We start from the raw sequence: 12743 nt of genomic DNA, 5'->3' as shown, positions 1-12743 counted from the left end.
TTTCAGAAAAAATATTTGATGCTTATAGTATTTTTCATATAGAAAGACATCTTCAAAGAAGATATAGATATCAACTCTGTAATAAATTGCTACATACTAATAATACACACACACACACACACACACACACACACACACACACACACACACACACAAAGTTGCACGTTAAATATTTGAAAAGCTGCTTGTTTTGACTCCTCCCTTCCTGGTTACCTGTCTTGACGCCCTGACTTCTTTCTTTCTTTCTTCACTCTCAAAGAGGTCATGGAACTGAGCATGTAGGGAGCTGAGAGGAATAGTGTTAGTTGTCAGTCTTGCACCATCTGGAATCATCTGGAAGGAAGGTCTCAGTAGCAGACTGTCTCTTAAGTTAGCCTGTGGCAATCTCTGTGGGGAGCTGCAGATGGGTCAATTGACTGAGAAGACCCATTGTGGCGGTTGGACTGAGATGTCCCTCATATTCTCAAGCATTTGAATGCGTGGTCCCCAGTTGGTGGCTTCGTTTGAGAGGCTTAGGGGGATTTGCTGGAGGAAGAGTGTTATTGGGAGTGGCTTTGAGAGCTTAACCACTTGGCACTCTCTCTCTCTCTCCCTCTCCCTCTCCCTCTCCCTCTCTCTCTCTCTCTCTCCCTCTCCCTCCCCCCCCCCTCTCTCTCTCTCTCTCTCTCCCTCTCCCTTTCCCTCTCCCTCTCTCTCTCTCTCTCTCTTTCTCTTGCTCTCGCTCTCTTGCTCTCTCGCTCTTGCTCTCTCTACTTTCTGTTTGCAGTTAGAGCCTGTTGCCACACTTCCCCACTATGATGGTGAAGGATTCTCAACCCTCCGGAACTGTAAACCCAAATAAACTCTTCCTTCTATAAGTTACCTTGGCCATGACATTATATCACAGCCACAGAAAAGTAACTAAGACACCCACCTTCAATGTGGGTGGCAGCGTCTCATGGGCTGGGCCTGCACCAGATGAGAGGGAGAAGGGGAGGGGAGCACCAGCAGGCTTTAACTCACTGCTCTCCGCTCTGGACTCTAACTGCTTTATGTTCCTGCCACCTTGACTGAGTCTCCACAGTGAGGACCATGAATTACATCACTCTTCTGTGGCTGTGATGAACCGCTATGACAAAGGCAACTTTAAGAAGGAGGGGTTTCCTACCCAGATCTAGCCAAGGGACAGAACATTCCCCACAGTTAAGTGGAGACTGGGGACTGACTTTCACACAAACTCTGGTGCCCCATATTTGACCACATCCCCTTGATAGGGAGGCCCAATGGCACTCGGAGGAAGAATAGCAGGCTACCAAGAAGAGACTTGATACCATAGCACCATATTCAGGGGGAGGAGGTCCTCCTCAGTCACAGTCATAGGGGAGGGTAATTGGGTGAAAGTGGGAGGGAGGGAGGAATGGGAGGATACATGGGATGGGATAGCAAATGAGATGTAATATGAATGATTTTATTTTTCAATTAAAAAAAAGAAGGAGGGATTTATTTCATGCTCGTGCTTCTGGTCCATCAAGGCAGAGAAGTCTGGCGGCAAGCGGAAGTGACTGCTGAAAGAGCAAGCTGAGAGCCGGCTCACATCTACAGCCATAACCAAGAAGCAGAGAGAGCATGCTAGGAGTGGCAAAACACTTTGAAACCTCAAAGACCTCACCCAGTGACACACCTCCTCCAATAAGGCCACACCTCCTAATCCTTCCCAAACAGTTCCACCAACAATGGACCAAGTCTTCAAACATTTAAGTCTGTAGTGGACATTTTCATTCAAACCGCCATAAACTGTAATTGGAATTATGGGCCAAACAAACCCTTTCTCCCGGGAGTAGCTTTTGTCTGGTTATTTTATTACAGCAAGAGGAAATGAATCTGTGCAAGTGGCTGGGAAGACAGTTTGTGGGCTACTGGTGGTGTTGGAGTCTGGGTGGCATTAAAGGTCATGTGTGTGGCCTTGGCACTGACAAACAGAGCCCAGGTAGGCACCATACAGCTACAGTGGCAGTGCCCTGCTGCGGAATGTTGGGGTCTGAGAGGTAATGAAGGGAGTAAGTGGAAACACCAACAATGATGGAAAATTGGTCACATCCAAGCTGAACTGATACAGTAAGCAGATCTACTGAAGTCAATGAAAGTCAGATTTATTTCAGAAAAAAAATGAAGTTCAAATACAGAAAGAGATAAACCTTGAAAGGACCCTGTAACGTGAAGTTGGAGATATCATTGAGTAATAGAAAAGTGATAAACATACAAGCATGTAAGTATGTAGGAATGCCGACACATTAATATGGCTCTGGCCTGTTGTTAATACATCCTCTCTGATACTTTCTTCTGAGAAAGCCCAAGTGCAGTGATGCCCTAACAAGGACAAGTGCACTATACATTCAAATGTTGGGTTCTCGGTTCCAGCCACATCCCAACTTGCCCAAAGGAAAATCATGAAAACCTCCTAAAGGAAAAGTTTATTACAATCTGTCAAAGAAATATATAGTATAAGCTGGAAACTTAAGTTAAATAGGAAAATTGAATTAAATGAGGAAATGTTCAAAGGACAACGGAGATAGACCAAGTAGAATTCAAAGCTACACAAGGGGCCTGGCTGCCTAAATCTGTAAAGATTTTTAACAAAGTAAATAATAATAAAGAACACTACAGTCATTAAGTTAATAGGGTTTCATGAATTCATAATGGCATACATTAGTGGGTAAAGAAGTAAGGAAAATAGATTCGTTTCCTTGCAGCAAAATGGCAATTAAATAATTACGAAGTTCAAATTAGAAAATCCTTATTTATCAAGTATAAATGTAATAATTAAACCAAAAAGCTTCCATAAAAAAATAAAGCTAGTGGATGAAAATTTAATGAAGATAGTCCATTTATATGGTCTCAAAATATTTCTCAAGAAAAGAACTATTAATTACCAAAGGAAAAATAGCAAAGTTACAAAAGAAAAGAACTTGCAGACACCACATAATTAAGTAACCCAAGTTAACATCACTAGTAATAGAACAAATTTAAATTATTTACATCATGATAGGAAGGAACAAACAAACACACACACACACACACACACACACACACATGCACGCATACACGCATGCATGCACATATACGTGCACGTGCACACAGGCATGTACATACCTGTGATTTACCAAAGCCAAACATAGAGACATTTTACAAAATAACCAGAAAGGGAGATTATAGGTCATGGAAGAAACAACTGAAAACTACAAACAATATGTAGCAAACAACATCAGTATATGACCCTGGATTCCTTTCCAGAAAGAACATTACTGAGAAAATATGACGAAGAGAAGACCATGCATTGTTAGCATGTGTCAGTTAGCTTCCAGATGACATGACAATTTCTTCAGGAGAATTCCTGTTCTCTAAAAAAAAAAATGCACACTGAACTATGTCAAGATGGTGGAGACACGTGTCAGCAAGTTATTCTCTTTTTTTCTTTTGTATGTGTATGTATAAAATATACATGTGTATATATATGTGTATATGCATGTTTGCATGTGGGTGGGTGGATGCATGTGCACATGAGTGAGTGCGCATGTGCGAGCTCCAAGCTGACATCAAGTGTCATTCTCCATCACTTCTGACTCAGTGTTTTGAGGCAGGGTCTCTCGCTGAACCCAGAGCTGAGGTTTCTGACCTGGCTGGCTAGTTTGCCCCGGAGACCTCCTGTCTCTGCTTCCTGAGCACGGGGACTTGAGGCAGCTGCCACACATGCCCAGCTTTTACACGGACCCTGGAGAGCAGGGTTCCACTCCTCACATTTGCTTAGCGACTGCCATATTAGCTGAGCCATCCTACAACCCCAGCAACTTGTTTTTAAATCATTCTGGAAAAATAGAGTGACCTCTTTTTACAATTTCTCTCTACAAAAAAAAAAAATTGAGAAGTGAATATACATGAGGTGCTATTGCTTACCTCTCTGACTAGAAAAATCAAGTATTTCTGCCAGCATATTCTGTTGGCATCACTGTGAGGAAATAGGCACTCACACATTTCTAATCTAAATGCAAACTGGCACAATCCCTACTGAATGAAACTTGGCAATACTTTCCTGGTAAAAGTATGTTTGCATTTATTCTCTAATCTAGAAATTTTGCTTCTCAAAATCTATACCAAAGACATACCGATGAAAAGATGAAAGGACGTATGAAGAAGCCTTTTATTGTAGCACTATTTATGCTAGGAAGACACATGAGAGAATGGCACATTTATAAGTAACGGAGAGTGTGTATATAAGGCCCTGTCATAAAAGGCCCTGGAAACATTAGTATGTAAATATTAGTCAAATTTGGTATGCTTTTGTTCATTTAAAAAAACAATTGTAATCATGACACTGTTTTGCGTGCATAATATAAGCTATTACTTTATACGTAATTTTTTTATTTTTATAAATGTAAGAATAAATTAAAAACCAACAAAGGTGATTATAATGAAGAAACAAGGCAAAAGGAGGGGAGGAAAGTTGAACTCTTCTGAATATTTTATATCTTATGAATTTAAATTTTAAACATGGAGATATTTTTAGAGTGTCTGTGTAAAATAAAAATAAATTGAAACGCTGATGGTAAAAGTTGAAAACAAATGAGTGAACTGAATCCATTGCACTGCCGGCAGGCCCATGCAGGGAACTATTTTTAATGACACCAAAGCATATTTATTAAATCGCATTGTATATTGGGCTCTGTTCCTAATGAGCTCTCACAACTGGGGTGGGGAACTCTTCAGAACATTGTAAATTGTTTTTTTAGACTTTCCTCATTGCTGAGAGTGCTGTTTTGTTGCTTGAGGTTGTTGTATTAGCAGAATAAACCAAATGAACTGTTCTTGGCTATCCCTGAGAACTGGAAGCACCAGTGTAAGGAGAAGCACAAGTAAAAAAAAGAAACATTTATATCTAAACTCAAATTGTAAGTGTTGTCAAGAACTTGTACTTCACTTTATCTTAAATTCTGCACCAAGGATGCTTCTGAAAATCCCTGTGAACAAGGACTCCCATGGTGGAAATGAGATCCCTAACACTCCGGCTGAGCACTCTCAGCAAATGCATGATAGAGCCAAGTAAAGAATGAACAAATATTTACTCTTTAAAAAATAGTTATAACAGTATCACAACTACTGAAGATTCCATGTGAGAAAGAATGTGGAAGGCTCAGACCCTGGCAACTGCAAAATACAGATGAGGGGACTCAAAGAAGACCTAAAGAAATCTACATCTATGTAGAAAATACTCAAATCAGTAAATACGCTAATTTTCTACAATTGACCTAGAGATGTAACATCATACTAATCAAAATTTCATCGAATAAACAATAAAAGAAATTGTTTCCTTGTATCCTCCCATTCGTCTCTCCCTCCTGCTTTCCCCCCTACTCCCCTCCCCTATGACTGTGAGTGAGGGGGACCACCTCCCCCTGTATATGATCATAGGGTATCAAGTCTCTTCTTGGTAGCCTGCTATCCTTCCTCTGAGTGCCATCAGGCCTCCCCATCCAGGGGACGTGGTCAAATATGGGGCACCAGAGTTCATGTGAAAGGCATTCCCTACTCTTCACTCAACTGTGAAGAATGTCCTGTCCATTGGCTAGATCTGAGTAGGGGTTCAAAGTTTAGGGCACATATTGTACTTGGCTGGTGCCATAGTATGAGCAGGACCCCAAGGCCCAGATCCGCCCATCATAATGTTCTTATTGTAGGTTTCTAGGACCCGCTGGATCCTTCTATTTCCCTATTCTCCCATGCTTCTCTCACCTAGAGTCCCAGTAGGATGTTGTCCTCTCTGTCCCACTTTCCTGGTAAGTGAAGACTTTCATGGGACGTGTCCCTTGGGCTAGTGTCCAGATATAAGTGAGTATATACCATTTGGCTCTTTCTGCTTCTGGGTTAACTCACTCATTATGATCATTTCTAGTTCAATCCATTTGTCCACAAATTTTGGGAATTCCTTGTTTTTAATAGCTGAGTAGTATTCCATAGTGTAAATGTACCACAGACTCCCTCCTTTTTATTCAGCTCAAGACCCCAGCCCATAGAATGTTGCCACCCATAGTTAAAGTAAGACATCCCACCTCAATTAACCTGATGAAGATAATCTTTCATAGACATGCTCAACAACTAAACTGAGATCATCGCTCACAAGTATACTTTACGTCATGTCAGGTTGACAGCCAGTATTAACCATCACAGCCCATCACTTATCAACATGTCACTCAAATATATCATTTTAAATTGTATTTTAAAAACACACCACTCTTATTCCTTAGATGCTTCCTTTTCAGCTTATCACATGATATGCATTTAGTCTGTCTCTACAAGTCTCCAAAGTCTTTCATGGTCACAACACTATTCAAAAGCCCAAAGCCCAAGTCTTAACTAAGACTCAAGACAAATTCTTAACTGTGAACGCTTAACGCTCTCTCTCTCTCTCTCTCTCTCTCTCTCTCTCTCTCTCTCTCTCTCTCTCTCAATCAAGTTAGATATTTTTATCGTACGATGGCACACTAAACATTCTGATTTCATAAGAAGGAGTTGTCAAGGCAAAGCATGACCTAAATGCAGCAGAGCAAATATCAAATCCTACACCTCCATATCCAGCCTTTGGGGCTCATAATGTAATCATGTGGGCTGGACAGGATTTGAGTAACTGCACTCCTCCACTTCTGTCACAGCACACAAAGCCTCTTTCTTAGGCCAGCTCTACTCTATGCCTACAACTTTCCTAGTCAGGCATACCATTGCCCTAGCATCCTAGTATATCTCCTGAAACTTAAACTCTATGGATTTGATCAATAGCCTCTTGGGGACTCCTTGCAAGGACTCTGACCCTGTCACACATTTCCTAGCTACAGCAGCTCTCAGGAGCCATGGACCACAACCATGGATTCCATGACCCACTCCACATTGCATCCAAAATCAATTCAATATGGACAATGCTGCCTCCAAAATCAATTACATATGGACAGTGCTGCCAAGGTCTCCTGACAGCTTGAAGTATAGCCTGGTCTCTTTGGACTTCAGCCGTATCAGCTTCTGTATGACAACCCTGGAGAAACCGTTTTTTAGGCAGTTAGTTTACTGGAGCAAAAATTCCTATTAGCTGCATTCTCAATTTCAGTTCTCTCCTTTCAGATGAGTTTGCATTTCAAGTCTCAACCTTTGCTGGATGGGTCTTGCTATCCACAGTACATTTCTTATTGTCCCAGTATAGAAAAAGATGCTTCTATTTAATAATTACAACCTCCTTTTCAGCATGCACCTTGATTCTAAAGTCAGTCTCTTTTCCTCTCCAAACAACTGCACATTTTTACATCCTTCTGCCCTAATTTCTGCTCCTTTTCACTGTGTACCTGGCTAAGGGTTACAGCCAATGAGTGTTTTTCTGTCAAGAAATATTCTCCACCTAATCAATTAATCCACTACTTTCAAACTCAACTTAACTCAGGTTCTCCAGACATGGGCAGAATGAAGCAAGATTCTTGGCCAAAATATCACATGAATGGCTCCTATCCCAATTGCTGGTGGAGTCCTTACTCTTTTCTTAAACCTAATGAACCAGGCAACACTGTGTTGCTCTGTGCTTTTCTCTTCTTTCAGGTTTCCATTAGAATGGCCCATTAAGCTGTGTTTTCACCATGCTAGGACTTTCCTACCTGAGAGCACCAGACTCTTCCACATTCTAGGCACAAAATAATTATAAAGGCCTGCGACCTTCAAAGACACACATGGTCATGTTTACCAGAGCAACACCACCACTTTCCAGGACCAATTTTCTGTATTAACTACTTTTCTCGTTGCTATGACAAATTAACCAACAATAAGCAACTTAAAAAGGGATTTTCTTTAGCTTACAGGCTGAGAGAATCCAATCCAACCCTGAGAGAAGTCTGGCAGCAAGAGGTTGAGGCATCTGGCCTCATTGCATCCAGTCAGGAAGGAGAAAAAAGGAGGATGCTAGTGTTCAGTTTACTTTCTCCCTTCCACTCAGTCCAGGACCTCAGAACAGTGTCACCCACTGGGAAAGGGCATCAGCTCAGCTCAGTTGGCATAATAAAGATAATCCTTCACAGGCATGCTGGGAAGCTATCTTGATCCACATAATTATTCATAGGTGTGTCCAGAAGCTTGTCTCCATGGTGACTCTAGATCATTCCAAATTAATGACCCATATTAACCCAACCAGGGTGGGAGGAGCGGGTGTCTTATACATCCAAGTAGGGTTGAAAGAGAATAAAACTGAAGCCCTCACATTACTTATTCAGATCATATTAAATAAGATCATGTAGCAGGTGCTGGGATAACAAGAGACTAGAACAGTACAGCAGGACATGAAGTCCAGACATTGGTCCACACATTGGTCCACCTTCATAGACGTCAGGCTCTTAGCAGAGGTGCAAAGGCAACCACACAACACACTAGCGCAAAGTCAATCTTCTTTCAACAAATGGCATCAGAGTACGTAAATGCCTGTTTGAGAAAAGCAAACATCAGTTCAAAACAAGCACAAAGCAGGATAGTGGAAAAACAATATGGAACCGGAGCTCAAAGCTGTATGGATAAGCCTGGTGATCGTGGAATTTGCAAGGAAGCCTTAGGAATTAGACCGGATGTAGGATCCGTAAAGGGAAAGGCTCATTAACTGCTCTTTAAGAAATGTGAAAGCATTTGCCCTTTGAAAGATGCTGTGAATAAATAAGAAGATAACATCATAGGCTGAGAGGAGATGTCTGATCACAGACTGAAAAGTTAAAAATGAGACTATCTGCTCCAAGAGAGATACAAATGGATACTTCAAAAGAGGCATGTGAGTCACACACAAACCCTTGAAAAGAAGTTCGGGGCCATTAGCCATTGGAGAAATGCAAATTAAAGCAATAAGATACTTCTACAAATGAAAGTGGCTAGAATTAGATAGATCGGCCACACTGAATGCGGGCAAGAATATGGCGCGGAGACTGTCGTGTGCAGCAGGTAGGAACGGAAATGCTACAGTCACTTTGGAAAATAATTTATTTGCTTCTTCAAATGTTGTGCATCTACCTCTGTAACTGGGAATGTGCTCACAGGGACGATGGCGGATGTCTGTGAGAGGACTCATACCCGACTGGCCATAGCACAGTGGTTCATAATAACACCAACAACCAAAGTGAGATCATTCACAGATTGGCCACAGGTGAATGGAACAAATGTACGCCCATGTAATGAGATACTTTAAGGAATTAAAAAAAAAAAAAGGAATGTACTGTTAACACTCTTAATAAAACCAGTGAATCTTACATTGTGGACTTTGGTCTCCTCTTGCCAAACTAACTCAAAATATATTATAAAAGACAGAAGTACGCATCTTACATAATACCATTTATGAGCAACTCTAAATAGAGATACTAACCTATAGTGACAGAATGCAGATAAATGACTGCTTGTGTGTGAGGGAGGTGAGTAGGGAGGAAGGACAATAAGTGGACTCAAGGCAACTGCAGGGAGTGAGTCTTGCTGTTAACTTGATGATCTTGATAGTTTTATCAGTATACACATATGTCAAAGTTGACTGAATTATACACATTACTGATATGTTTGGTTTGCCATCCTAAATCAACCCCTAGAACGTAGGCTTTCTTTGCGTAGTAAAGAGATCTCAGATTCCTCTTTCTTATAAGCAAACATATAAGAAAAATACACATGCAGGTGAGTTAGGAGGAACAATCAGAAAAACCAAAGTTACGTCACTTTCTGATTGCCTTTGGATATAACACATAGGTATAAAATAGTGGAACTTACCTTTTCTCCCATACACAGAGACTGTAATGCTATTATGTGATTCAACAAGATGGTGCAGTTTTACGGATTGCTACAAAGAGAAGGAAAACAGACATTTATCTTTTAAGTATAAACCCCCAGGTATTACTCAGCATGGTGTTAATCCGCTGTAAACATGGAGGGCTATGAGCATATATAGGAGGAGGAGGTAATCCCCCTCAGCCACAGACATAGGGGAAGGGAGTAAGGGGAAAATGGGAGGGAGGGAGGAATGGGTGGATACAAGGGATGGGATAACAATTGAGTTGTAATATGAATAAATTAATAAAATATGTTTTAAAAATAAAAATAAAATAAAAAACAAGTACTATTTATGTATTTCCAATTATGTCTAGTCAGCTTTGCTTGGTATAAAATAAAGACTTAAAGCTTAAAGTCTAAAAAAAAAAAAAAACACATGGAGGGCCAGGTGAAGATCCTTGGTAGGAGCGAGAGCTGAGTAACCTGTCACTCAGGTGAGAAGCATCTCCTCTCAGCAGTATGCATTCTGTAGCACAAAGGAATTTCCAAGAACAGGCTTTCCACTGGTGATTTGGTTTTATAAATGAACTACACTGAGAGTGAGTCAAAGTAAAGAGACAAAAATAAATAAATATGTTTTATTCTACGTTATGTGAATGACCTTCTAACTGGTTCTGGTGCAGGGTGGTTAAGTTTTCCAATCATTTCAGATTTTCATTTTTTATCCTACTGTCCTTATTTGAGACACTCCCTAAAGGGACAGGCTCACAGGCTCTACCTCTCCAGGGCATGGGGAGGGGGGCGTGGCCTGTGGGAAGCTACTGGTTGCTGGAAGAGGGTGTGATTTTCTTCAGTGGTGTAGTCACTGGTAAGTTGACCATACTCCAGAAAACAATTCCTAATTCATGCTTATACAGGTAACCCTAACTAAACTCAGTGGGTCACTCACACACAACCTTGTTGGGATGAGGGGCTTCAGTGGGGTAGGAGGAGGGACGGGAGAGAGTAATGGGGAAAAGAAAATGACCAGATAGATAGATAGATAGATAGATAGATAGATAGATAGATAGATAATAGATAGATAGATAGATGATAGATAGATGATAGATAGATAGATAGATAGATAGATGATAGATAGATAGATAGATGATAGATAGATAGATAGATAGATAGATAGATAGATGGATGGATGTAGATACAGATGTGTGTGTCAGAATTGTCATGGATTTAATACACTCTATGCATTATTTCTAAATCTGATAAGTGTGCCCTAAGAATATTTAATACAATAGGATAATGTCAAAGAGGATTACGCTACTAATTCATCCTTTCATTCATTTGTATGCTCACTCAACCAACATTTTTTTGAGCAGCTCTTTCTATACCTAAGGGTCTGGTGAGAAAGGAGACAAAATGGAAAACAACAGGAACATTACCGTTAATTGCCAGTAAATTTACTGAAAGAAATATATTTCATTCAGGTAACAATACAAATAAATATAATTACAAACAATAAGCCACATACATGTTTCTATGCAATATAAGTAACTATAAAGGTAAAGAATATAAAAACATATATGTAAAGGTTCTCACTGCAGTTTTGATTTAGTAGCAAAAAATTAGAAGCCATCTAAGACTTTATCAGTAGTCAAAATAGTCAGCACATAGTTATAATAAAACTCCAGATATAAAGACCATATCTGTGCTAATATGGGACAATATTAAAGATATATTTAGTTAAAATGAAATTGCAAAATAGTGCACAGGGCACATTTTCATTATGCAAAACAAATGAGTGTGTGTGTGTACATGTGTGTGCCTGTGAGTGTGCATGTGTGTGCGTGTGTGTGTGTGTGTATGTGTGTGTGTGTGTGTTTAATATCACTAAACTGTAAAGAACAGCTGGCCACAGTAAGTCCTAAAAGTCCAGCCTAAGCACTGGCAATTCTTTTGGTTGGAAAGAAAGAATCCTATTTTCTTTCACAATGTTATTCTGCTTTAAATTTATTTTTAACATATTCATATATTGGTCCTTGTACATGAGAAAATGAGTAGCTTATTTTAAATATTTTTATTTTAGTTTCTTTTCAAATTACCTACAGGCTTTAGGATTGTACTGGCGCCCTTAACAAAAGTTGTTCAGATGGAAATGTGAATGAATAGATCATGTTAGCATGTAAAGAGTGAAAGAAAAGTGTTCAGAGCATGAGAACGGGTTAAAGAATCAAGATTTGTGGTAAAAGGAAGAAGGGCGCTGCAGCAGCATCTGTCAGTGGGTGCAGAGCAGTGAGAAAATGCTCCTTCATTTGAGCTTTGTGTTCAAGTTTGGCAAAGCTCAAGAGTGTAAAACATTGACAATAAGTTCTTCCAAAGGGACAGATAGAAGAGTCACTTGTGGATTGCAGGTCTCTGGGGGACAGGCACAGGCGGTATCTGAGGCACTTCCTCCACTGAGGAGAAGGAAGGGGAAACGGGGCTGAGGAGGGTGGCATATTTGGCAGAAGAGAGTAGGGAGCTGTGCAGATTTCATACGAGGCTTCTGTCGACTTGTGAGATTATCTGCTGAGAAAGCGAAGCGGAAAAGACCGGCATCTCTGAGGAGAGATGGCTCGAAATGCATTCTCACAGCATGAGAGAACGGCTCGGTCTGAGGGGCACAGAAGAGGGTGACACTTGTGGGTTCCTATGTGACCAAGTCATCGGTTCTGTGTGGCTTTCTTCCAGCAGCACCTAGACCCTTTGCTGTAAGTGTAAGGAAACCCAAGAGCTGAGCTAGAGCTCTCACAGATAGACACCAAACAAACACAAAGATCAAGGAATGCATTGTAAACACTGGTTCTTCCATTTGATGAAGTAATGCAGGAAGAGAAAAGTGTTACCTGCAGAGAAGCAACAATTGTGCTCTGTTTGACAATATATATACACACACACACACACACACACACACACACACACAC

General features: G+C 40.5%; 1 protein-coding gene across 3 annotated transcripts in view; it reads right to left on the bottom strand.

The window, feature by feature from the left end:
• Positions 1–12743, bottom strand: part of ATP13A4 (ATPase 13A4) — a 125727-nt gene that overhangs the window by 51052 nt on the left and 61932 nt on the right. For all 3 annotated transcript variants that reach the window (XM_084802634.1, XM_084802632.1, XM_084802633.1), the window contains one exon: positions 9787–9856. In XM_084802634.1, coding sequence (XP_084658760.1) covers positions 9787–9856 — 70 coding nt within the window. The remainder of the gene's footprint in view (positions 1–9786; positions 9857–12743) is intronic.

Source organism: Acomys minous (genome assembly GCF_964271855.1).
Source record: "Acomys minous genome assembly, chromosome: 11".
Classification (NCBI taxonomy): Eukaryota; Metazoa; Chordata; class Mammalia; order Rodentia; family Muridae; genus Acomys; species Acomys minous.
This window is presented reverse-complemented; position numbering and strand designations above follow the sequence as displayed.